Raw genomic sequence first — 26,305 nt, 5'->3', positions numbered from 1 at the left:
CTCTGGGGGAAGCCACAGTCGTTCCATAGGAGTTTGCACATTTAAGCATGTGGATTTTAAATGTTGCGACACATCCTGGGCCTCTTAGGCGCTGCAGATTATGGATAATAGATGACCTGCATTTACAGAGATGTGTGGTATACAGATGTAAATGTTATTATAGCTTTTATATTTTATGTTCTTGTTGAAAGATCATTTTGTCTTTGAATAATATGGCCGTTCAATTTTTTTTTTGGAGGGGAGGGGGTTATCTTTAAAAGAGGATATTGCACATCATATATTTCTTAAAAGTAATTTGGAATTTTAGGGTCTGGGATTGGGGCTGACTGATACACTGCCATGATGAGATATAACCCCTGGAAAATAACAGCACCAGCACATGCCTGCATCTGTCCAATCTCATAATTCACTTTCACATTGGATTATGGATGTCTGCGCTCAGTGAGTCTATCTTCCCTTTAGGTATTATTTCAGCCCTTTGAGATAATAAGGAAAGTTTAATTGCGTTGTTAATTGATTTTTTGCACAACATTATTACCTTGATTGATTGCAGAGTTGATGAAAATGTTAGACACAGGCAGCGTGGAGTATCAGCCCGGGAAGGAGTGGGAGCCTTGTGGAGAATAGATAACCTTGATGTTAAGAGCTATATCCTTCAGATATGTCTTCCCTTGACATATTGATGGCCCTTGAAAAGGGAAAAGCTGATTGTATGCAGAATGCAATCATTAAACCCACTTCAGCTCGCTGTTGATTAATTTGTTTTTTCCTGAAGGATCTAGTTATAGGGAAGGCCTCACTTGTACCAATAGAAGCCATTTTCTAGGCTCTAGCCTGTATTCTTAACCCTCTGGGTGCAGAGGAATAATGAGGCTGGCATGGCCGATAGAGGAAGATGGTCTCAGGATGTGTATAAGGTGGACTTGACCCTCACAGACATCCTCACCCTCAGCAGCACAACTCTTTTCCCCACCACAGTGCTTATTTCCCCTGAATACCAATTCTTTCAAAATGCCAAGGTCAGGCAGCCTTTTATTGAGACCTGGGAGTAGGATGAAATGGAAGCTTTGGATGCCCAGGAGGGCTTACTAACCAGGATTCCAGTGGTTTCCGGAGAGGACATGGCACTGAAGAGTTGTGTTGCACATTAGATAAAACCTTGCATAAATTTGCTCCAATGACTGGAGGATTTGGTTTCTTACTGGTGTGTGTGTGTGTGTGTGTGTGTGTGTGTGTGTGTGTGTGTGTAGGAGGGATTTGTATGTAGAAAGATATAAAGGGATTTTTGGAATCAATCTGTTATATTTTCAGTTACTCCTCTCTCTGGCCTTATATAACTCTTACTGAGAAATGTTTATTGAAAGCTGTCATGATAACTATAGTTCAGAGCCGTCCTGATGGTACCAAAAATCAGGTTGATTGATTGATTGATCCATTGGACTCCTGCCCTGTTTCCCTCTCCCAAACTCACCCCACTTCATCCATGGCTGACCAGTCCCGGACAGAGAGTGAGGCTTCATGGGGAAAGGAGTCAGCTTGGCCAGCTACAGGACAGAAGCTTGTAGGTGTGTAGTGATTCTAGAGAGCCCCCATCTTCTAAGGAGAATAGCAGAGTCCCCCTTCTCTCCCCACCCCTACTACTACACATCTGGAGCATTCTGACTTCTTTTTCCATCTTTCCCTTTGTGGCTGTCCCAATATTCATTTAAAGCAAATTTTAATTGTAGAGAATTGTTGGAGACCTACCAGTAATTACATTATCTTCCTGGGGTCCTGAGCCCCCCAGGGGAGGTCACATGGGCTTCAGGGCAGAAGAGAGACAGCTCACAGGTCTCCCAGAGCCACGGTGTAGCCTGTAGATGGAATTCACACCATGGTTCAAAGCACAGTAACTCCCCAGTCCACCACATACCCCCTCCATTCAGAGCCTTTCTTCTGCTGAACTAATGACTAGCACTCAGGGAGTCTAATATCCACAGAGTCTGGGCCCTCAATTACTGTAATGGCTTATAATGAGATTTTGGCCAAGTAGCAGGTAGCAGGTTATTACTTCCTGCTCAGCGTGGGCAATGTCTACGCTGTTAATTTGTGTTGCTGAATGTGGCTCAGAGTTGGGCATCAAACTGTCAGAGCCAGATGTATTCTATTAGGTGGAAGGCTCACAGTAGCCCATGGGCAATTTTTTTTTCCAATATGGAGGCATGTTAACTCACCACAGGGTGAATCCTGATAAACTCAAGCCAGCCAAATAAAAGGGGTAATATTCTAAGCCATCAAAGTAGTATGTTCCAGAGACAGATAACACCTGGTACCACCCACTGTCAGCAATGTCTGTCTAACCCAGGCCGTTCCATTGATAGGCAAAACGTATACCCCTCTTAATACTGACAGAGAGACTCTGGTGCCTTCATTAAGATTTAATGTGCCTGACTCTAATGAAGACGCTTATAATATGCTCTTCTATTGTTTACATTGTCTTTATTTTGGGCAAAAAAAAAATGTACACGAGGTTCATATTGCTCTTATAAACTGTGTCCTGCTATTAATTTTTACTTAAACTATAGTTTCTTTGGCATTAGCATATATATATGCATATATGCACTTTTTTTCAAAGCAAGTTAGAAGATGAGGAGTTGAAGATTAGGAAATAATGAAAACCATTTTGACATTTTGCAGTGAGAATTGCTAGTGCCCAAGAATTATGCTGTGCTCTCTGCAATGACATACTTCTGGTTATTTTTTTGTACTGGAAACTTCTTTCTGTTAGATCGTATATCAGTGGATTCCTTTTGTTTTCTTTTTGGAGAGAGCAATTCAGAGTGTCCTGGAATTAGGAAAGATTATGGTAATATCAGCACAGGAAAAGTTTGTTTGGATTCTAATGAAGGGCAGATGGAGGCTGGACTAACGGGCCCAAGAAGGAAGGTCTTTTCCTCAATTCTTGCAGTTTGAATTATGACAAACTCAGTTGTTATTGGGTCTGCTTAATTTTATTTGAGAGGTTCTTTTTTTGCAGCTTCAAGAATGAAAAAAAAAAAAAAAAAGCAACTTGTCTTTATTTTCAATGGCTCTCTTGAGAAATTTTAGCCTGAAGAACCAGACAGAACTGTGGATGCTTTCCCCTCTTTTGATGTGAGCTTTCTAATAGGAACAGACCTGAAACCCAAAAGCAAATTTCTGCTTGAGAGCGAAGCCAAAATTCCCATTCAAACTCTGCAGGGGGACCCCCGCTGGTCACATTTGTTCATATAAGATTCTGTCATTTTAGAGAAAAGCTAAAGACTTTCTGGGAAATTTTTTCTGCAATTTTTTTTTTCCTTATGCTTCATAAATTATGGTCTGTAGATTCAGTTCCAATCTATTTATCCAAAAAACTCTTTTCTTCTGTTAATGTAATCTGCACTTCACTTAAATTTAAACTTTTGTGTTTTTCATTTTGTATTAAAGTGCAGGAGCAGTCTTCTATTATTATTACTTTAGGTAAGGTTTGTTTTTAGACTGTTGTTAGGAAGACAGTAAAACCTCCATTTGCTAAAACTCGATACACTAGATTTTTATCTCTGAATTTGAGTGATCTTGATTCTACATGAAGAAAAGCTAATGTTAAAGGTTTTACTCTTTTAAAGGGGCAGGGGAGGGCCCTTTTAGATTGTCCTAGAACTTTGTTGCTCAAAGTGTGGTTCCGTAATCTGTAGCATCACGGCCACCTGGGAACTAGCAAAACTGCAAATTCTTGGCTCCAGCTCAGACCCACTAAGCCAGAAGCTTTGAGGCGGGGCTCAACAATCTGTTTCAGCGAGGCTTCCAGGTAACCTGGGCTCCAGGGCAAGTTGGAGAATTGCTGTTCTGGGGGCAAGCCATGCAGTTCCTCCACCTGCCAATGTCTAGGAGTGTGTATCAAACTCTGGGGTTCAGAAGTATCCTGAGATCCTTTCACCCATTCCACAATAACTATCTATCTGTTGAGTATCTTAGAAAGCAAGGATGAAAAACTTGTCATCTCTGCCATTGGGGAGTTCCTATACAAAAAGAGGTCTTACGACCTTGAGAAATGTTCACCGAACAGTCGTCCCACCCTAGTAAAACCTCTGAACTGTGTTATCCTCACTATAAATCCTCATGGGTGGTCATCATGAGGTACCTAATAAAGTACCTACACACACATATATATATATATATATATATAGTAACGTAAACTGTGAGGTACCTAGTAAAGACAGGTACTCAAAAACTCAAAAAAGGTTCCTAGTGAAACATGAGTTAATAAGATAGTTTAATTAATTAACTGGAACTCAACATTTCCCTAGTGGCAAGTCAATCCCATGACTGTTACACTGGGAAACTCTGAGGGAAGAAAGCGTGAGAGCCATTTTATTTTTGCTTCACTGACCATTTAAGTGGACTCTCAGCTCACATGCAGAACCACGCCTGGACTCCACTTTCCTCTAATCCATTAGACCCAATCTTTGTTTACTCCCTTTTTCTGGTGGAACCCACTCACTTATTTGAATTCTAAAAAGTTGCATTTTAAAATACCAGCTCTTTCAAAAATAATGATATGTTCAAGATCCCTGGAAGCCCATGAATACCTCACTTCTCTTAAAGGGAGGTGGTCATTTGTTGCTCTAGGCATGAAAATAATCACTGGCCCATGTGCCAGAGGCCAGTGATGGGGGGCTACACAATGATCCAACAGGAGCTGGAATACGTTTTATTTTTCCTTGAGTCGTTTCTACCTCTTTTCGCTACTTTTTCATTCATTTTCGTTGGAGCATAGTTGATTTACAGTGCTGTATTAGATTTAGGTGTACAACAAGGTGATTAAGCTATGCATATACATGTTTCTACTCTTTTCTTTTTCAGATTCTTTTCCCATATAGGTTATTGCAGAATACTGAGTAGAGGTCCCTACCTATACAGTAGGTCCTTATTAGTTATCTGTCTTATACATAGTGGTGTCTGTGTGTTAATCCCAATCTCCTAGATTTGTCTACCTCTCTTTTCCTGGGCAGATACTCTAAGAAGGAAGACAACCTTTGGGTGGAAGGCGGCCAGGATTTGCATGGATGGAGTACACATGCTTTTTGTATGTTTTATTGACCCAGTTTTTCTTTAATTTTTATGTTTTTCACTTTTTTTTTTTTTTTTGCTATCAAATGATGATTAGTAACTCCATGCCATTGAATGGCTTATTTCCTTGTATACGTCCCTGATAAAAACAAACTTTTTCTAAGAAGTATGGGAATCTATCTCTGTTTATCTTTGCATGTTTCTTTACATTTATACAGGTGATATGCAAATATCCCCAAACCCTGAGCCTAGAAGACTAATTAGAGCAATTGATGGGAAAGAAAATTAGTCCCTGAAATCCAGACCAGAGGCGTCCAAAAGGAGGGGTGAGCAGTAGGGGGTGTCTGGTAACCCCATTCCCAGGAAGCATTCCGCACAGATTGAGCAAACATGACGTATTGATCATTACAGAACCTATAATTGGTGACCAAAAGCCCAGTGTGACTTTAATGGCCCTCCCCGAATCGTTGCCATCAGTTATTTATTTTTTTAAGAAAGCAGCTGTTTTTCCTAAATTCATGCTGCCCTCTAGTGGCCACACTCCCAACCTCACGTAAAAGGTGGAAAAGATGAATGTGGAAATCACGGTAGGGATGGCAGAGGTGATAAAGGGGTGAAAATTTATTTTTTTTCCTTTTCTCTCTCCTATCTGAAATACTTCTGAGTTCTTCAGTCAAAAACTTAATAAATAAAAATGAAGCCGTACCACGTGACCACTGTCCATTTTGACTGACAGCCTGGCTGGTGGGCTGTCCATCAGCGAGGAGCGCAGAGGGATCTTCATGAATCTGAACTCATTTGCATCCCATCTTGGCGTGCACTTGGAATGCAGCCCATCTCAGATCCATTAAACCCTACTTAGAATAGGGAGGTGGGGAGAGGGGAACACAGACCAAATACTGGCTTTACTCTGGTGGAAAAGTAGGTATGAATCAGGTTGTGTATCTTTGACATTCTTCTATCCTAAGTGCAGTGTCCTATAATTCAGAGGGATTTGTCCTGGAAAGATAGCATTGCTGGGACTTTGGAGATTCAGTAGTCAGGAATCTGCATTTGCACTGCAGTGGGGCATGGGTTTGATCTCTGGTCACAAGCAAGCAAGAAAGATAGCACTGTAGTCGTATGGTGTCTGGTCTGCTAGTGTGACCTTGGGGAAGCCCCTTAGAACCTCCTCTCGGTCCTTTACTGAAAATAAAGATCTTTAAATTCTGTCTCAGTGAGAATTCTTCAATACCTTTAAAGAAATACTTTCAAAGAAAAATTTCCTATTCTGTGTTCAAGCTTACTAGAAAGCACAGCAAAATAATCAAGTATCATAGGAGTGAATGAGTGAATCATTGTTTAGGAAGTCAGAGTGAAAACCATTTCTGGCTTCATTCTTAACTGGCACACACACAGAAATATGTAACCTGAAAAGAAAACTCAAATTTTGGGTTGCTAAGAAGATTTAGCAACGGTGGGTTATTGGTTGTTATTTTTTGTTTTTGGTTTGGTTTGATTTGGTTTTCTGAAGAGGGGATGTAATGGGAGCATGGAAATATTTACTGCGGCATTTGATCTCTGATATTTACATGTTCCTCTTTGACTGAAGTATAGCATGTATTGAGGTAAGAGCCAATCATATTACCGATGTTTAAACAAGGGAGCAAGGGAGCCCACACTCAGACCTGGGATACTTTCCCGTCCATCTCTGCCTATGCACACGACCCCCAGTACAAAATAATTTAAAGAGCATTGACATCTGAGGAAAAGCATGTTGACTGTTTCTCTTCCAGGATTCACATCATGGAAACATCCACTGCCAGATAACTTTTAAATCTGTCAGCTTCGTATTTCCTCAATGCGGAGAGGACACTGAATGGTCTGGTCAGGTCTGGGAAGGGCTGCAGCCTCTGCAACCTGGAGCACAGGGCGCGGGGGCTCACAGTGAGGCTGCGGGTCTGGTTACTAGGGATCCACTCAAAGGTGTGCATGTCTCTCAGGCTTGCCCCTGCTTTCATGCTTCCCACTAACAGGCTATTTGAGGGAGAAACTGGCCCTGCATCTTTTTTAATCCTCCCCTTCCTCCTTCTCTTCTAAAATGACAAGCCTCATTTCAGCTGCCCTGGGAGCCCGAGTGCATTTTCCACAGGCTCTGGCTTGTCACATGTCAACTTGTCTGCCTGCTCACGTGACTGTTCCTGCAGCCTCGTCAGGCTGGCGGGGGTGGGGAGGTGCAGCGGGGAAGGCACTAGCTTCTCAGCCTTGCATTCCTCTCACCTTCAGTAGTGATTTTGCCAAGATACTTCCCCTGCTGACTGGTTTCCTTCCCCAGCTTTTCTCTTCCTTACAAACACACGGGTGAGACTTGACAAGGCCCAGCATTTGTCTAAGGAGGCTGTATAATCTGTTCTCTCTCAGTAGAAAGTTTAACCTTCCTTCAGGCCTCACTGGAGCGGGCTGAGCATGTGGCCAAGTGTCTTATTCTCAAAGGGAGATGATACCCAGCATTTGTGCCAGCTTTCTTTCAGTGTACGGATGTATCCAAACCTTTGATGAGATGACCCCTACTGTGGTTTTTCGGATGGTATTTGGTAAGAAGCAGAGGATTATAACCCATGGTGTAGATCCTCTTGTGCATCCAGAGTATTTACATATGTCCTGTGTACTCTTTGTGCTAAAAATAAATACAAACTGCCATTTACTTAATCCAGAATAAACTGACAGCAACTAAACCTGCACATAGGGCAATTTATTATGGATGAAAAAGTGACCAAAGGTGTATATCTTGCCGGCATATTGAAAACTGCACAAATTCATGGAAAGGAATTAGCCTTTGTAGCAATAATGAAAACAAAATAAAACTGAAGTGAGCTAACATAACACACAATACAATGTGTCGTCTAAACTTCAGCAGAGGACTTAATTCTTCCTGTCACAATTTACATCTGCAAAAGTTTACCCAAGGAAATGTAACCTTGTGCAAATTAATGACTTAAAGAGATTTAGAAGGCATAACCAGTAAAATTAGATATTTGCCAAAAGCTGGTGGACGATTTCACCTTAATGTAAAAAATTACATGGAAAAGAATTAATCCCCTTTGAAAATAATTTCAATAAAAGAAAAATGAAAATGTTAAAAATAGAATGTGGCTTGACTTTGAATTTAAAAATTAAGAAATTAAATTGATGAAATGTAGTTTTCTCTGAATAAGTAATGTTTTCCGAAAGAAAAAGTACCAGGCTAGTTTGTGTTATATTCATAAGCCTTCAGCCAGAGCACCCTGGGGGTCAGAATGCATTCAGCATTCAGAGGTTCACCATGGCAAAATATCAGAGTCAGGAGAGCAGGGTGAGAATATCCCTCCTGGGGTTGTTTTATATAATAAAGGAGAAGAGATTAAAACAGTGCACTCATTTGAGAGGCTTGAGCAGCGCTGTCTGAGGTGGCCACTTCGGTGCTTGGCAAAGATGGCATGCCCACCAGTCCAGGGGGAGCAGAGCAGGAGCCCGGCTGCGCCTCCCGGAGTTTAGCGAGTGCTTCATCAGCACGGCACCCTGCTCCAAGCCAAGACGCAGGTTACAGGCCAGGACTCTGGCCTGAAAACATGCTCAGCTAGTTTGGGAGGAAGTCTCACTTTGTCTTCTCTCCCTTCCCACGGGTCCGGTGGAGAGCCTGTCCCCATTTTATTTCCAACCTAAGACTTCCCAGACGGGTCTGCAAATGAAGGGAAAATATGCTCCCCACAGAAGGTGGACTTTGTCCTTCCTGCTTCCCCTAAAACTGCTCCCAAGCAACCCCTTCCCTTAATACCATTTTGAAATCTCTCTTCTTTTTGTTTTCTTTTAAAATCTTTTCTTTGTTCTTAAGTAGCTAATGCTGAAGGAGGCTGTTGTACTTGGAGCCTGCAATTCTGCAAGCTCTGCTGAATCCTGTGTGATGTCCACAGTGGAGCTGATAGTCCATCACACAGGCTGACCTCAGAGTATTGCTCCAGCCACTTCTCAAGACCATAAAGCATAGCTGTTTATGCCTTCTAGTTCCCGGTTTACTTAGGACCTGCACAGAACAAAGGCCGAGGAATGCGCTTTCTGGGGAATGTCCTTTCCCCTGTAAGATGTTTACAGCTCTTAAGGCTGGATGATAATGTTCCTTCAGTCCACTGCGCTCTCCAACCAGACGTCCTGATTGCTTTGTTTTTGTGGGAGGAAAGTGTTGAGCTTAAAAACAACATCAGTGTTGAGGAATTGAGGCTGTTGCCTTCTGTTACTTTGCAAATATTTAATCTGTGTATATTTTAAAAACATTTCAGATGCCTGTCATCTTAACGAAGGTTAAAGTATGAGTGTTTAACAACTGAAATTCCTCACCTTATGGATTCTGTTTAAATTGTGTACAGATAATTTGAATGGTATTAAATGTATCTATTCAAATATTTATTGAACACCTCCTTAGTACTAATTACTGTTTGAAGCACTGGGTATTAGAAATTGAGGAGGAGGGATTATTGTAGAGGTGACATGTTCACACTATGGATAATGTCACACAGAACCTTCCATAATGAACCAGAAAGACTCTCCAAATATTCTTTCCATCTCTGGGCCCACCCACATCTTCACAATATCATCATCACTCTTCAGAGGCCACAAAGAGTCTGGTTCCTTGCTTTACCCATACAGATGGGAGAACAGGAGTTGAATGAGGAGTCCTCTGTCCCTTGCTTACACTGTAGCACTGATTGGAAGGTGCTAGTGATCACAAATAGATTACAATCTGTTTGTCATTACACAGTTACACCTACATATATTTGTAATAATAGCATTTAAAGCAATGACTACCAAAACTAACATTATTAGTGATAATAAAATCTATACTTTCTCCATGTTATTGGTCCACCCGGTATCCCATCATCAGATGAATTTTTGTATGAGGAAAGACTATTATTCTTTCACATCTAAAATACAAATGGTAAACCATTTACTCTGATATTCAGTCTTCAGTTCTATCAAACATAGAGTTAGGAGACCCGAGCTATGTCAAAGCTAGAGGGACATGAGCTAATTAGTGGTGAGCATGTCCCAGCTCTAGGTATGAAATGCAGGGTACAAGAAAGTGAGTCGAAATTCTTTCCCTGGGTGTTTGGAGGTCCAGCCGAGCTCCCTTTTATGTATTATAGGAAAATCGACTGGATGGGTTTCAAGAGCTGACTTGGTCCAAATCAAATTTTGATTAACCATTGGCTCTGGCTCCTACGTCAGGCAGTATAGTGCCTGGCATCCTTATCTTTGTAAGGGAAACATTCAGAAATGCTGAATCATCTATTTCACAAGCAAGGTGGAACTCTGGAATATCTGGCCCCTTGTCCTCATTTTACAAATGGGAAAACCAGCCCAGTGAGGGAACATATGTGGGTATGTGTCCTCAGCTGTTAGGGGCCAAACTGGATTTAAATACAGGTCTTTCCGCACCTCCCCTTACTAAATAGATGGTAAGACAAGGCCATATGGGATGTCAGCAAGTCCTGGGGTGTTTGCTGGCCTCTGCAGGGTATCTGAAGATGTCCTTCCCAGGACACTTGGGGTTTTCCTCAGTCCTATCTATACCATGGCCACACTAGTGCAGCCAAGAATAGATGCTAAGTCCCAACCCCCAGGCAGCCCCAAAGTCATAACCTAACCTGCATAATTAGAACACCCATCCGAGTGTGGGGGCGGGGGACATTTTAAAGATAAAGGACCTCTTTAAAATAGATTTTCCCCGACATATCCTTTCCAGAACTAAAGTTTTAAGAGCTTACAGTGATGGCAGAGCTGGCTACTTAAGAAAAATTAGATTGTCTCATTTGGTAGGAGAAGATTCCCAAGGGGACAGGGGCACTGTCATTTTTCAGGGCTCCCCAAAAGAAACCCCCGCGCAGACTACACATCAGCCTGATTTGTGGCAAGCCTGCTTCACTTATTATAGGCAAAGCCAGATATTTTAATCAGAAACAACACATGCACCATTACATGTGTTGTCCCCCATCTAGTCCCAAGGCATTTAGAGTTTGAAGAGATACAAACAAGTGAGTTCATTGCAGATGTACACAGAGACCACCGCCTACCGAGTCACCACCAGCAGCTTCCTGAATTCCAACCTCGGAGTGCCTCCCCATCAAAACATTCTTTGCAAGCAAGCTGTTTCCTCCATAGTTTTCACAGTTTATGGCAGTTGCCATGATGGAGAAGGGAGGCCGGGGGAGAACAAGAGAGAGGGAAACACACAGTCACCGTGTCGCTTCATTTATGAACAGATCCTAATAACCTTCATGACAAATAACCTTCATGACAAATGAAGTCTTAGGGCTGGCTTCCCGCCCCCGCCTCCCCCCGCCATGTTAATGTTATTTACTTATTTATTTATTAAGCATGAATGTCCTCTTTGGGGGCAGGGTTATCCATTCCCAGCTGTGAGCTCAGGTCAGCGGCTCAATGGAGGCTACCACTTGGTCAATTTAAGCAGTCGTTGGCGATTCAAGTTCAGAAATCTCATCTGACTTTAACTGTCGCTAGCCATACCACCTTTCTCCCCAGGGGAGCAGCAACAGCTGGATTTCATTGCCGGGCTGCCAGGCTGCCAGGCTGTCCCTGCGCCTTCCTGGAGGAGCCCGCAGACTGAGGGCCTTCCTTTCCGGATTTTATTCTAGGTGACAGCTCCTCGCACCTTGGCGCTCTGACCACCTCAAGTAGCCAGGATACCAGGGGGTATGAGTGTGGTCCTCCTGCAGAGTCCAAATTTAGATGGACTGAGGTCATCCTCGGGCCTCATGACCCCAGTGCTCTAATGGAACAGGGCTGCTAGGAACTTGGCCAGGGTAGCAAGTTTCGTAATGATGTCTGGGGAGAAACGCTGTGCAGGAGCAGGCGAAGAAGACCCCAAGTGCCGGGGAGTGATGTCAGCTTTTGTTAGAGCAGCAGGCAGTGTTAGAATCTCCTTGGCATAATACGGCTCTGGTATCTCTGTCAGCATCTCTGTTTTCTGTCACCGCACACAGTCCTGGGCCTGTCTCGAGCCCTGACAGTGTCTTTTCAGATCCGGTTATGCCAGCCCGGGGACTGGCTCTGCTCCCCACCACACAGCCCCTTTGTTTGAAGTCGGCCCTCTTGTCATTAACGCACTTGATGTCTATTTAAATCTGAGGGTGAGCGCGGTATCTGTTTTCCCGTCAAGAGATCACTGACAATATTAATACCTCATGTCCTTGCCTCATTTTCCAAGCTCTGACACTTTGCCACAGACTCCTGCCTTCATCACACAGCCCTTTCTCACCGGGGTGTCTGTAAACATTCTGACTTCCAGGCCCACAGGAACAGGGCAAGCCTTAAAAAGGACTTTTATCAGTGCCGACCAGACGAAGGGCAGGGTTGTGCATGCCTCAGAACACATCCCCTCCCTCCACATTACAGCCCACGTTCAGGAATATCCAGCCTGTTTCTAGAAGGGCAGTTGCTATCCAGGTTGTCTATAGGCAAGGTCTGCAGTTGAAGTTTGCCGTGGAGAGAGCGCAGAGAGAAGAAATTCAATCCCCAATGTGCTGGAGAGTTTCCTGCAGTAAATGCGCCCGCTGATGTTTTGTGTGTGCATGTGTGTGTGCATGTGTGTGTGTGTGTGTGTGTGTGTGTCTGTGTCTGTGTCTGTGTCTGTATCTGCCTTTCATTCTTTCACTCAAGAGAAAGACTATGTTCTTTATAACATCTGACAGCCCTATTCATTTCTTTTTATAAAACTTCTTGCTGTCCTGGTGCTGTAGAGAGAAATTAACATCCCATAGCCTCATCCGTCCACATTCTTGAGGATTTCTTGGAATCGGTTATGTTTAAGGAAGCCCCTTGTGGATTTTCAAAGACTTTTGAGACACTCCCACCCAGGCCTGTAGGGGGTGCTGTTCCAGGACTGCAGCCTCAAGAGCTATGCCCACACACCTGTCCGGGCTCTGATGACCATCTTAGCACAATTCCAGGTGCTGTGTAATTCAGCTCAGTAAAGGGAACAACTCAGTGTCAACAGCCAAAAGAATAATTTAGGCCCCAAGAGGGTCTCAGGGAGGTTTCATCCAACCTCAGTGTTTCCAGGTACCAGACCAGTACTGGAAAGCAAAACTCAGGGACTGGGGGCCAAGGAGAAAGCATGACCAGAGGTGAGGAGTGGTCCACAGTGAACTTTCTCAGGGGACCCTGGCAGGAAGCAGAGGTGATGACAGCCAGCCCAAGGCCCATTCTGAGGCCATGGAATGATGTCATCCTCTCTCGACTGCAGAATTGCAGAGATTCTGTGACCCTAGCAGTTCTCCATGTTGTCCCAAGTCATCCAAACCAAGGAACATCTGCCTTGTCTTTAGAAGTTTCTAAGTCATTTTTAATCCATGTTGAAGAATACAGCCTACAGTTCTGTAGTGGAGAAATATCTCCTGTACAGTGACCCAAGTATTTACCACATAGGACTTCTGATGTGAAGAACCTGCTCGATTTTCAAGTGCTGATTTATCCCTGATGAATAGTAGATGGCGGTTGTTAGTTTCACACTATCAAAATAATGGGGAAAAAACCTGTATAGAGGTAACTATTTTTACAGACAGATTTGTATTTCATGAATTTATGTGTTATGGACACTTTTTTTTTTCTGGTTATGCACATTTCAGAGACTCAAGTACTATTAGTAATAAGATAATTCCATGAAACTGAGTTTTAAGTTAGTTTTTCTAAAATTAGAAAGAAAGAAACCAAAGGTAGCAAAAATCAAATTGTAGTTATAAATATTTTCATGTAAAAAACTGGTGTTTTCTTAATAATCCTTCAAAGCTTTCAAAATAACTATAGCAAGTGATTGCTTATGGGTATTTAGGATAAATGATGAGTTGATTGAAAGATTTGACCTTATTCTAGGGGCATCATTTAAAGTCCTCTTATAATCTCTGTAAGAGAGAGAAAAGCTGTATATGGAGCCACAAAATTATTTAAAATAAAACTGAAGATGAAAATCAAGTACATTCCAACCTGAGAGTATAGTTCAGGACCCCTGTAAGAAGAAACCATTTACTGTCGGAGGCACCGTTACTTTCCATGTGGCGTTTTGTGAACACCATCCTTCCTTAATCATCCATTATGTACTTGATGTCTGCTGCGATTTAGAAGCTTCTGTCTGGATATTAACAAAATTGATTCATGATAAAGGATTTGAAATTCCACATTCTAGAAGGATTGTTTTATATCTTGTGTTTGGGCTGAGCCCATCTTTCAATTCTTAATTTTCCATTTTTAGAAAGTCTACTAAGGGAACTTGGAGAGAGAATGAGGGTTTTACTTTGTTTGGGGAAGTAACTGGCCTAACTAGAAAATTCTTTAAAATGTGAACAACAGATCATTCAGGAAAAATATTCTTCCTAGGAGCCTGTGCTCTGCTGGCATTTTATTTGAATGTCAACCCTGAGGACGAGGAAGTAGGGTCCTTCTCTTCGGGGGCTTAATCCATTTGCCACCGCCCATGGGCTTTGTGATTATATTTGTGCCATGCAGCACCAGTGTTTTCTTGCTATAATACTTGTGCCACCAGTAATAATTGTGTATCTTTTAATTTGCAGGTGTCCTGGGGAAGTGTCGCTATATTTACTATGGGAAAAACTCAGAGGGCAACAGGTTCATCCGTGATGACCAGCTCTGAAAGGCAAGTTCTCTGTGCCTTAGCCAGTGACATGAGAGTTAGAAAAAAAAAAAAAAAGCAGAAATAAAGGAAAAGCGAAATGAAAAGACAATGGCCTACAACCCTTCTCTGTGGGAAAGCTATGACTTTAGCTTTTGGTACCTTCTGCTGACTTTGCCAGGCCTGTCAGGATCATCCTTCTGCCTTAGACTGAGTGGTCACATAGAGATTGACATGATTGCCCTTAAGCAGGTCTCATCCACTAGGGTGACAGACAGTGGTGGTGAAGCACCAGGGCTGACAGGATGAACACCATGATAGATTGCCTGACCCCTCCACTGCTCACAGGGGAGCAGAGGTCACACCTGGGGCCTCCCCGAGCATGCTCAGTGGCTGTTGTCAAGTGCGAGAGACTGTGTCTTCAGCTTGCCTATCCTTCTGAGCAGAGATCCTTCTGATACCATTGTGCTGTGGGTTGATTTCTAGTGACAGAGTCAGTTTAGAGGAAGCCTCCTTTCTGTTAGTTCCCTTAAACCTTAATCTTTTGTATTCTGCATAGTCCCCTCCCACCCCATCCTCATCATCCTTTAGCATATTTATCATGGGCAATTCATTTCAGTTTGCAGTTTTTTGAAGAACAGAAGAGGTGAGTTCTTAGCCATGTTGTATTTTTATGATGAGCTTTGTGCTCTTACAATTTGTTGTTTGGAGTAAATTGCTGTCACTAAACCTTGTCTTCGAAAGCATGGATTTTACCATGTTTTTGTTCATTGCTAAATCCTCTTCTTGCCCTGAATACTAGGCAGTGTCAGGCATCTTTCCCAACACCAGATTCTATCCAAGGACTGTTATTTATTTATTTTTTAACCGCATACCCTCCCAGCTACGTCTATGCCCATATGTGTGTTTGGAGCTGGCTTGCTCCTTTGGGTGCTGTATAAAGGTAGTGAGATGATAAAAGATAGAGCAGGTCAGGAAGTTAAAAAGGAAAGTGGAGGCTGTTGAAAACACTCACGAGACCAAACAGTTTTTAATAAAAGGCACAAACCCTTTGAATTTAATTTCTCAGAATCTCTCAGAAATGAAATCCACAGCTTGTGAGATGGTCTTTGTATACCTTTGTTTATATTCCAGCCCTAATGTTACAAGGAAAATGAGCATGATCATGCTGGTTGGATGGCTGTAATTCCATGTAATATACTGGTGCACCAGTAGAGGATGTTTGAAGGGCTATTTGCTCTTGACACAGTAGCATTTATGTTTATTTTTATTTAGACCAAGTGTTCATTGTCCAGGGTCTCCCGGTATTCAGTTAGTTTAAGGACAACAAAACATAAATGAGACTCGTTCCTACTTATGGATACCAAAAGACTAGAGAGCTGCTATGGTAAAGGTCTCTAAGTCTCAGAACCCCCGAGACACCCAAGAAGAGCCTGCTTTCTCTGTTCAAGTCCATTTCCATGGCCTCTGGCCTACTGAGTCAACACAGTCCCTGAATGACTTGCACTGGTGTTGGCAGGAGTCCCTCTTGTAGATTACACACAACATTCAGTAATCAGTTATTGAGACAAATTTAGATCAAAACCCTTAAGACCATTAATATTAGAGAATATTAAATGTTTGGCTTTATCTCTCAAATCCATTAATAACCAGAGTCAAGTATCCTTACTCTTTTTGACCTACAAAACAGCACTGAGATGATGCTTTAAATGAGCTATATTCAGCCCCACCCTGGTTCTTTGTTTGAAAGCACCAGCGCATGGTTCGTCCGTGGCATATTACGGGCAGCCGGAGGCCTGTGCAAGGGCAGCTGGACTAGGCCAATGTCACGTCCAATCTTGTGGCACATATATCCTTGTCTTTATAAATGGCTTTAACCCTGCCTCAAACAATAAAAAAGCACTTGTGAACTGACCACAGAATTTTTCCATCTTTATTTTTCTTACTTGTTTACTTTTCTTAATGTCAGAACCATTTGTATCATGCACAGGAATGTCTCCCTCAATGCGAGCTTTGGAGGCAAAAAATATTTTTGGAGCGAGTTATGGACCGCATTGTTTCCCTCTCTTTGGGTTGTTTATTTTCTTCCAAAATGATGTAATAACTTTCATTGAGATTAGCTTTAATTATAATTTACATAAAGGCCTTAAAACGGTATATTCATCTTAATGATAGAATTATAGTGAGTTCTGTTTCTCTTAAAGAGGGATAATGATAACAAATTAGTGTCGGATTGTTAACAGTTCCACTGTTTGTTAAGGAAGGTTTGCTGTGCTTGAGCGAGATTTTGGTCTGAATTGGCAGAGAAGCGAGCAATGCGGCATGCTTAGCTTAAATCCCTAGGAATTTCCCAAACCTTGTTTTTCAAAGTAGAGAATTAGAAGGTAATAAATTTAGTCCAAGCTCAGACATACTTTATACCCCCTTTCGCCACTTGGTCTTTCTGCTTTTGACCCTGTTCCACTGAGTTTCTTCTTCGGGATTGTGGAGCCGAGTAGCCCTCTGTCCTTCCAGAACACCCATCTGACTTGAGAGTCCCTGAAGTAAAGGCCATCCTGGAGTCCTTTGTCGCCTCAGCAAAGGCAGAGCGGACTGTCTCTTTCCTAAGTAATGTAATTTTATAGAACAATTTGTTCCTTGGGGAATAATGTTTTTGATTGCGGGGAATCCTATTAAAAGTACAACTATTACAATCATTTGCTTTTACTTTTACCAGCCTCGCTCATAAACCCTCCATCTGTTTGTTGCTTTAAATAGAGGAACATTATAAGAGATTAGCACTCGATCAAGCTGCACGTCTGAATGCTGTGCATTTTCACATATTCGTGTGTACTGAGGAATACAAGAAAGCGAGCCACAGATTCTGGATAAAAGGATTTTCATTTTTTGTTTGTTTGTTTTGTTTTGTTTGTGTGTGTGTGTGTTTTCCAGCAGGGATGTATCTTGCACATTTTCAAGGGAAAATGTCTTTCTTGTTGCTTCTAAGAAGTAACCTGGCTGTCTTTCTTGTCTTTGTTAATATGCAGATCAAAAGCAATCTGCAGGGCTCTTTACATCAAAACAATGAGTGTTCGGTGGTAGTTTGTCATAAGAGCAGCCTAAGTCAGATGTACATTGCTGTCTAAAGCCCAGGGTGGACAACACAGAGTCCACTGAGACCCCTCCATTCTGCCCATACAGCACAGCTCATCCAATGTGACATTCACCATCTGCTTTTCCTAATTCTCTTTTCAAGAAGAAGTCTTTGCTACAGAAGGCTGTGAGTATGACTTGACTCTGGCCTCTATAACTTGTCTAAATACCATGCTGTAAAGTACCACGACTAAGACCTAGAAAGGGGAAGAACACTGGAAGGGCCCAAGACATGTTAGTTACTTGTTTGTGTGATGGACCATCAGCCTTTGATGAAGCAGTGTGTTATTTCTAGTACATCAGCAAATACTTAGAGGATCTCAAGAACATCCAAAGACAGTCACCTCTCTGAAGTGATTATCTTGCTACAAATTTACCTGAAAATTTCCAGCAGTGATAGTTCTCCTTTGGGTAATTATAATCCTGAATGTTAAGTTGCCACTTGGTGAGTGGGATAGGCAGTGTTATTACATATTAATGTGTTAGCATATGCTGTTTTTTTTCTAGAGTAGCATGGAATGTGGCAGCCTAGGACAAGGGAGTTTTCCTAAGAAAGAAGAGAAAATTCTAAGTTTGGAATATGTCTAGGGATGAGTGGCTAAAGTAAGAATGATGTAAGTGGTAAAACATGGAATCATGGCAAAGGAGAGCTTGAAGCAGATCCTGGTGCAGAATTAACATGTGAACTCTTAGTGGATAAGGATATAGAGTGCTGAGGGGATAAGGAAAAGAAAGGGAAAAGACAGGTGATGCCAATTAGAAAACTTGCTTATGTTCAGCACAAAAGTGGTGTTGAGCAGTTTTTTCTCATCAAAATGGAATCATCTTTGATCTGAGTCGTTTATATATGTCGGATCAGTTCAGTTCAGTCACTCAGTCGTGGCCAGCTCTTTGTGACCCCATGGACTGCAGCACGCCAGGCCTCCCTGTCGATCACCAACTCCCGGAGTCCACCCAAACTCATGTCCATTGAGTTGGTGATGCCATCCAGCCATCTCATCCTCTGTCGTCCCCTTCTCCTCCTGCCCCCAATCTTTCCCAGCATCAGAGTCTTTTCAAATGAGTCAGCTCTTCGCATCAGGTGGCCAAAGTATTGGAGTTTCAGTTTCAACATCAGTCCTTCCAATGAGTGTTCAGGACTGATATCCTTTAGGATGGACTGGTTGGATCTCCTTGCAGTCCAAGGGACTCTCAAGAGTCTTCTCCGACACCACGGTTCAAAAGCATCTTTTCTTTCTTTGTAGTCCAACTCTCACATTCATACATGACTACTGGAAAAACGGTGGATACTAATCCTTTATTGGTTATATCATTTGTAAATATATTCTTCCACTCAGTGTATTGTCCTTTCATTCTGTCAATGGTTTCCTCCACTGTGCAAAAGCTTTTAAGTTTCATTAGGCACTATTTGTTTATTTTTGCTTTTATTTCCTTCACTTTAGGAGACAGATTCAAAAAATATTTCTCTGATTTATGTCAAAAAATGTTCTGCCCAGGTTTTCCTCTAGGAGATTTGTAGTATCTGGTCTTAGATTTTGAGTTTACTTTTGTGTATGGTATTAAAGAATGTTCTAATATAATTCTTTCACATGCGGTTGTCTAGTTTTCCCAGCACTATTTATTGAACAGACTGTCTTTTCTCCATTGTGTGTTCTTGCCTCCTTTGTTGTAAGTTAGTTGACCATAAATGCATGGGTTTATTTCTGGGCTGTCTATTTTGTTCCACTGATCTGTGTCCATTTTTATGCCAGTACCATACTATTTTGATTTCTGTAGCCTTGTAATATAGTCTGAAATCAGAGAGCATGATTCCTTTAGCTCCATTCTTTCTCAAGATTGTTTTGGCTATTTGAGATGTTTTGTGTTTCCATACAAATTTAAAAATTGTTTGTTTTAATTTTGTAAAAAAAAAAAATGCATTTGGGATTTTCATAGGGATTGCATTGAATATGTAAATTGCCTTGGTAGTATGGTCATTTTAACAATATTAATTCTTCCAGTTCATGAACACAGCATATCTTTCCATCTGTTTGTATCATCTTCAATTTCTTTGATCAGTGTCTTAATATTTTTCCATACATAGGTCTATTACCTCTTTAGGTAGGTTTATTCCTAGATATTTTATTCTTTAGATACAATTGTAAATGGGGTTGTTTCCTTAATTTCTCTTTCTGATGATTAATTCTTAGTGTGTAGAAATGCAACAGATTTCTGTATATTAACTCTATCCTTCAACGTTACTGAATTCATTAATGAGCTCTAGTAGTTTTCTGGTGGTGGCGTGTTTAGGGTTTTCTATCTATAGAATGATGTCATCTATGAACAATTGTAGTTTTACTTCCACCTTTCCAACTTGGGTTCCTCTTCTTTTTTTTTAGTGCTTTGATTTTTAATATTTCTGCTACTTCCCTGGTGACTCAGATGGTAAACTATCTTCCTGCAGTGCGGGAGACCCGGGTTCGACCCCTGGGTTGGGCAGATCCCCTGGAGAAGAAAATGGCAACCCACTCCAGTATTGTTGCCTGGAAAATTCTCTGACAGGAGCCTGGCATGGGGTTGCAGTCCATGGGGTTGCAAAGAGTCAGACACAACAGCAGCTAACACAACGCAACAATACTCTATTTAACTCAGTCTTTCATAAAAAAAAAATGTACTCTAACTTTTACCCTATATTTAAAGTTTCTCAGGCCATTATTATAGCATAATTGCTAGAAAAAAAAAGTGTCCTGGGCTTGCAATAACTTATTTAAAACAATAACAACATTTCTAAAATATTTTAACTAATTAATTGGCTTATCAAAAAGAGTTGTCAAAAGTCATCCTAAATAGCCTGAAAAGTGTGTGTGTGTGTGTGAGAGAGAGAAAGAGAGAGAGAGACTTTAGAATCTGTGCAGAGAACTCCTATAATGACATTGTAAATAGCTTTCTAACTTGCCTGTGAGCTCCATAGTAAGTCAGCTTTTACTCACGTTACAGTGCTACATAGAAAAATGTATCTGTATCATACCTCATTAATTAATATCTACTTTGTGCCTTCTTTTCTTATAAAACAGTTACCTACTTTCTGTGACTTGCTTAGGCTGTGGTGTCACAGAATCATGATGTTTTTGGTTTTTCCCCATCTACAACCTTTGAGACCTAATTTGAACATAGTGAGACCACTGTTTAAAGTATAACAGAGCAGTTTTGTTTCAATTAGCTAATACCATTTTTACTAAGTGAAAAATAGTACATGAGTTATTTCAGAAAGTTAATATATAAAACTAAGTTTCATCAAAATACTATCCATATTTACCTATTTACAAACTTTGATTCCCAACATCCATATTTGCCTATGTGCATATAAAGACAGTCTTCCCCAAAACTCCATTATCTGCAGAGCCATAGTATATAATCCACTTTCTGTAGCCACATTAACTTTCTCTATGTTGCTCAAACATAATAAATGTAAGAGCATGCCTCCAAATGAAATACTCTCCTCTCCCTCCTTTAAAACTTTACTTGATATACCCAGCTGAGAATGATACATTGTCAAAGAATTGCACTACACTGTAAAAGGTTTGCACTTAAATAGTCCATGCATTCCTTGAAGTTTAAAGAGGTTATGATGGGTGGAGGTTACTATCTTGAGAGTCAGTGTACATCTCTTCACAAATCAAGCTTAACTGCTGCCTAACAAATTAAATTTAACTGAAAAAAAAAATTAGAATCTTAACTCCAATTTATTCAGTTCAGTTCAGTTCAGTCACTCAGTCGTGTCCGACTCTTTGTGACCCCATGAATCGCAGCACGCCAGGCCTCCCTGTCCATCACCAACTCCTAGAGTTTACTCAAACTCATGTCCACCGAGTCAGTGATGCCATCCAGCCATCTCATCCTCTGTCGTCCCCTTCTCCTCCTGCCCTCAATCCCTCCCAGCGTAAGGGTCTTTTCCAATGAGTCAAGTCTTTGCATGAGGTGGCCAAAGTATTGGAGTTTCAGCTTTAGCATCAGTCCCTCCAATGAACACCCAAGACTGATCTCCTTCAGAATGGACTGGTTGGATCTCCTTGAAGTCCAAGGGACTCTCAAGAGTCTTCTCCAACACCACAGTTCAAATGCATCAATTCTTTGGCGCTCAGCTTTCTTCACAGTCCAACTCTCACATCCATACCTGACCACTGGAAAAACCATAGCCTTGACTAGACGGACCTTAGTTGGCAAAGTAATGTCTCTGCTTTTGAATATGCTATCTAGGTTGGTCATAACTTTCCTTCCAAGGAGTAAGCGTCTTTTAATTTCATGGCTGCAGTCACCATCTGTAGTGATTTTGGAGCCCCCAAAAATAAAGTCTGATACTGTTTCCACTGTTTCCACGTCTATTTCCCATGAAGTGATGGGACCAGATGCCATGATCTTAGTTTTCTGAACGTTGAGCTGCAGGCCAACTTTTTCACTCTCCTCTCTCACTTTCATCAAGAGGCTCTTTAGTTCCTCTTCACTTTCTGCCATAAGGGTGGTGTCATCTGCATATCTGAGGTTATTGATATTTCTCCTGGCAATCTTGATTCCAGCTTGTGCTTCTCCCAGCCCAGTGTTTCTCATGATGTACTTTGCATATAAGTTAAATAATCAGGGTGACAATATACAGCCTTGACATACTCCTTTTCCTATTTGGAACCAGTATATTGTTCCATGTCTGGTTCTAACTGTTGCTTCCTTACCTGCATACAGGTTTCTCAAGAGGCAGGTCAGGTGGTCTGGTTATTGGCCAGACCTATAGGTTTACACTACAAATATTTTATGTGTCATATAGTATATTGACTTATCATATATTAAATTGGATTTTGCAACGCTTTTTTGGCAGTTTGGTCAGTGGACCTCTTAATGGGCAATATTTATTCCTGGATTCTTTGCTGTTTCATTCATACATATGTGCGTAAGCACATATGCATATTATAAACATATAAATGTTTTCCCTAGAATTATTTTATGATATAACATTTAATCAAGCACAACACCTATTTTATTAAAGTACAGTAGTCAAGAAACTAGGCACACAAAGGAGGACATTTGTGAGTGAAAAATTGGGCTTAATTATTTAATTGAAAAACACTAACATTTGCATGTACTTCTTATTTCCTCCCACCCCTACTGGATCAGTGATTTCTCTAGAAATATTTTCTAAGTAATTCCATAGTTCAGGTTGCCCTCTCTGGTTTTGAAACTGACTTTAAAAACCTATGCTAATCCATATCCAGAATGACACACTTGGGGAGGCACTCACTCCAAAGATGTTTGCTGGGCACCTTCAATATCCTAGAAATTAGAAATATAAGAGTAATAAGAGGTTGGCTTACTTCTGGATCACTTTTATCTGGAGGAGACTGATATCAGTTCAGTTCAGTCATTCAGTCGTGTCCAACTCTTTGCGACCCCATGGACTGCAGCACGCCAGGCTTCCCTGTCCATCACCAACTCCTGCAGACTGCTATACATATAAATAATCGTTATATGCTATGATGGGCACAATATTAAAGATTGCACGAAAGAACTACATGAATTAAGGCCCAGAAATGACAGTGAGAAATTAATTCCAGATGCAACCATATTCCCACGTCTACAGTTAACATCTTGATCCCGGCTGCTGTCATTTCTCACCTGGATCTTTCATCCCGACTCCACTGCTCACCAGTCTCCCGATTTTACTCTTGCCTTTCTTCAGTCTATTCTTAACAGGAAGTCAGTGCAATCCTTTAAAAAATGCGAAATCATAATCTGTGTCTCCCCTGCCCATGGTTTCCTATCTCATTAGAGTAAGAGCCACAGTCCTTACAAAACCCTATATGGCCTTGTATGATCTGTTCTAGAGAAATCAATGTCCCAATGGCTATGAGAATGAAGCAAAACTAAATGCAAATACCATTCCCTATCGCTCTCCATGCATTCTCCTTACTCCAACCACACTGGCCAGTACTGGACTTTGTACTCACCATTCAGGTCTTTGCTCAAATGTCAGCTCCTTAGAGAGGCCTTCCGAGACCACTCTATCTAAAGAAGCATTCCCGACCCCCATTGCACTCCACTTACCCTGCTTAGATTTCCTCTGCTGCGCTTGTCACCCCCTGACATGTTATATATTTATGGAAGCGTGTATTTTTCGTCCAAATAAAGGGAAGGACTTGTTTTGTTCTGGGCTAAAGGATACCTTGCGTGCACAGACGCTCAATGCATAATTGTTTTATGAATGAAAGAAAAAACAGTTCCAATACACAGAAGTCTATTAGGCTGTGTTTACAGACATATTGTTGCATATTAAACAGGATGAGTCTCTTTCATCAAAGAGATTTTCACTTGAAAAATCCACCCTCCCACTTTCTTTATCCTGGATGAAGCAAGCAAACTACTTCATTCTGTTTCAGAACAATGTAGAATGTGGAAACATGAAAAATGGGCAGTGGAAATGGGTTAACAAGCAAACAGGAAAGGAAGGTTAATGTCAAGAAGCAGAATGACAAAATGATGTGCAACTTGGATGGATTTGAGAAGGTCTGCATTATAGGGGCTTCTCTAGTTACACCTCAAGCAACCAGCAGGCTGTATGAATTTGGTTGTGGACACACCTGGCTGTCTATATCAGAGACTGCATACCTGGAGATAGAAGGCCTTGTCATTCATTCAGTTAAAATTTTCAAACAGAATCTAATCTTTATTCTCAGTGTATAATTCTTATTTTTTTGTGATTCAGCCCCTAAGTCATGTCTGACTCTTTGCAACCCCATGGATTGCAGCATGCCAGGCTTCCCTGTCCTTCACTGTCTCCCAGAGTTTGTTCAAACTCATGTCCATTGATTCAGTTCTTATATATACTCACATGTGTATGTATATGTGTGTGTGTGTATATATATATATGTTCTTAAATATATTTATATATGTGTGTATATATGTTATATATATTTATATAATTCCTACATATTATATATACATATGTATATTCTTAGTATATAGTTTTTATATACAAAATGAGATTTAAAGAGAAATTCAAAGGGAGAGTAATATTATTTATAAAACAAACTCTTGTCAGACATAATTAAATTATTATTTATCCACGATGAATAGAACTAACACACTTTAAGTTTGTAGCTTAGCATCACAGTCTTCTCAAAACTTCAGATAGGTGACTGTAAATTAATGAGGTATTTTTCCTGTCAGGAATGAAGTTCAGAATTTTATGAATCTAATTAGGTAATGATAATTATCACTTATGCAAATACTGTAAAAACATTTTATAGCTATCAATGAATTTAATCATTCAACAACGCCATCAGGTCAGTGCTCTCATCCCCATTTTAAAAATAAGGAAAGTAAGGCCCCGAAGGGCTCAGTCATGAGACTGGGTCACATAATGGTGCAAGTGATAGTTGTTCAGTCATAGCCCACTCTTTGCGACCCCATGGACTGTATGTAGCCTACTAGGCTCCTTTGTCCTTGGAATTCTCCAGGCAATAATACTTGGAGTGGGTAGCCATTCCCTTTTTGCCTAGAGAATTCTATGGATAAAGAAGTCTGGCAGGATACAGTCCATGGGGTCACAGAGAGTCAGACACAACTGAGTTACTAACAGTTTCACATATAGGTAGTAGCTGTGAGTAGCTGTGAATTCCATGATGTTAATTCAAGCTCTCTAGGCCCAAAGTCCATGCTCTTCTTCACTGCAGTATCTCAGTGAAAGGCATTCTCTTACTTTGTAAAATTCACATTTTTCTGATGATGGAGATGCTGCTCAAAACATGTTTGAAAGTCCTCTTTTGGAACAAATCTTAAAAGTTACAAAATCTTTAACAAGTGGTACTGGGAAAACTGGTCAACCACTTGTAAAAGAATGAAACTAGATCACTTTCTAACACCGCACACAAAAATAAACTCAAAATGGGTTAAAGATCTAAATGTAAGACCAGAAACTATAAAACTCCTAGAGGAGAACATCGGCAAAACACTCTCCGACATAAATCACAGCAGGATCCTCTATGATCCACCTCCCAGAATTCTGGTAATAAAAGCAAAAATAAACAAATGGGATCTAATTAAAATTAAAAGCTTCTGCACAACAAAGGAAAATATAAGCAAGGTGAAAAGACAGCCTTCTGAATGGGAGAAAATAATAGCAAATGAAGCAACTGACAAACAACTAATCTCAAAAATATACAAGCAACTTATGCAGCTCAATTCCAGAAAAATAAACGACCCAGTCAAAAAATGGGCCAAAGAACTAAGTAGACATTTCTCCAAAGAAGACGTACGGATGGCTAACAAACACATGAAAAGATGCTCAACATCACTCATTATTAGAGAAATGCAAATCAAGACCACAATGAGGTACCACTTCACACCAGTCAGAATGGCTGCGATCCAAAAATCTGCAAGCAATAAATGCTGGAGAGGGTGTGGAGAAAAGGGAACCCTCCTACA

At 41.0% G+C, this 26,305-nt stretch overlaps 1 protein-coding gene across 1 annotated transcript in view; it reads left to right on the top strand.

Annotated features, from left to right (window-relative positions):
• Window positions 1–14,746, top strand: part of LRMDA (leucine rich melanocyte differentiation associated) — a 511,149-nt gene extending 496,403 nt beyond the window's left edge. Inside the window, exon 6 of the mRNA XM_052639700.1 lies at window positions 14,667–14,746. Coding sequence (XP_052495660.1) covers window positions 14,667–14,746 — 80 coding nt within the window. The remainder of the gene's footprint in view (window positions 1–14,666) is intronic.
• Window positions 14,747–26,305: the final 11,559 nt, after the last annotated feature.

Source organism: Budorcas taxicolor, chromosome 5 (assembly GCF_023091745.1).
Source record: "Budorcas taxicolor isolate Tak-1 chromosome 5, Takin1.1, whole genome shotgun sequence".
Taxonomy (NCBI): domain Eukaryota; kingdom Metazoa; phylum Chordata; class Mammalia; order Artiodactyla; family Bovidae; genus Budorcas; species Budorcas taxicolor.
This window is presented reverse-complemented; position numbering and strand designations above follow the sequence as displayed.